This window comes from Buceros rhinoceros, unplaced genomic scaffold, assembly GCF_000710305.1.
Source record: "Buceros rhinoceros silvestris isolate BGI_N320 unplaced genomic scaffold, ASM71030v1 scaffold16569, whole genome shotgun sequence".
Lineage (NCBI taxonomy): Eukaryota > Metazoa > Chordata > Aves > Bucerotiformes > Bucerotidae > Buceros > Buceros rhinoceros.
The window spans coordinates 41270-42145 of NW_010431323.1; the positions used below are offsets into that span (position 1 = coordinate 41270).

General features: G+C 39.7%; 1 protein-coding gene across 1 annotated transcript in view; it reads right to left on the reverse strand.

Moving 5' to 3' along the window:
• Positions 1–876, reverse strand: part of STARD9 (StAR-related lipid transfer (START) domain containing 9) — a gene marked incomplete at its 5' end in the record, with an annotated part of 21049 nt that overhangs the window by 1429 nt on the left and 18744 nt on the right. The window contains 2 exons of the mRNA XM_010143404.1: positions 340–419; positions 835–875. Coding sequence (XP_010141706.1) covers positions 340–419; positions 835–875 — 121 coding nt within the window. The remainder of the gene's footprint in view (positions 1–339; positions 420–834; position 876) is intronic.

Genomic DNA, 876 nt, shown 5'->3' on the forward strand with positions numbered 1-876 from the left:
TCCTGCACAAAGTGTGACAAAGTGTAAAGACAACCATTTGAAAATTTTCTGTACTCCCATAGGAATTTTCTCTTTGTTTGCCGTCAGGTGTATTTCTCATATTACTTAAAAGAGCTCTTTTAATAAATAATATTTCTTATGTTACTGATCAAATAATTGATTTTTACATTATTGCCTAATGGGGCTTAGTTGGCAATTGTCATTTACAAGAGGCTTTTCTTCCTCTTACTCTGTTGCCTCTGGAAATAGAAGCACGGACTTTCCCTCCTTCTCTCCTTTGTCCTTGAACCGTGAGTTCAGAACAATTACTCTGTGCTTCGGAGAGAATGTTCACGTTACCTCTTTGGCTTCTACAGTAATGCAGCAGAAATCCCGGGGTTGCTTTAGGTAACAGAGGGAGGTATCGGTCACTAAATGTACTGTGAAAAAAAACACCCAAACCCAAAAAAAACCAGGAATTAGACTTTGAGAACTTTGACTTGTCACAAGTTTCCCCCACCTCTAAAATGCTCACGCATATTTTACTTTGACTTCTTGTTGCCTATGAGCAGCGCTCTGGTTAATATAACGTGTCATTAAAATGCTGTTGCAAGCCCCTTAAGAGTTATTTTGACTGTCGCTGTCTCTAGGTGTACTTTTGCAGCCAGATGTGTGTAATATTACCCTTGCTTTGGAAAAGCCTTGCAAAACTGAAGTCCCCATATTAAATAATGACACTGTTTATTCAAACCTGAAGACATTAAATAAGATGCCTCTAACTTTCCTCCTGGCTGACACCCTGAGCTGAGAAAGTATCTAACGCTAGTGGTGGTCAGTCATTTATGTGATACTCACCCAGCTGAATATGGCTGGGTACCTTCCTTTGTACGTGAGCAC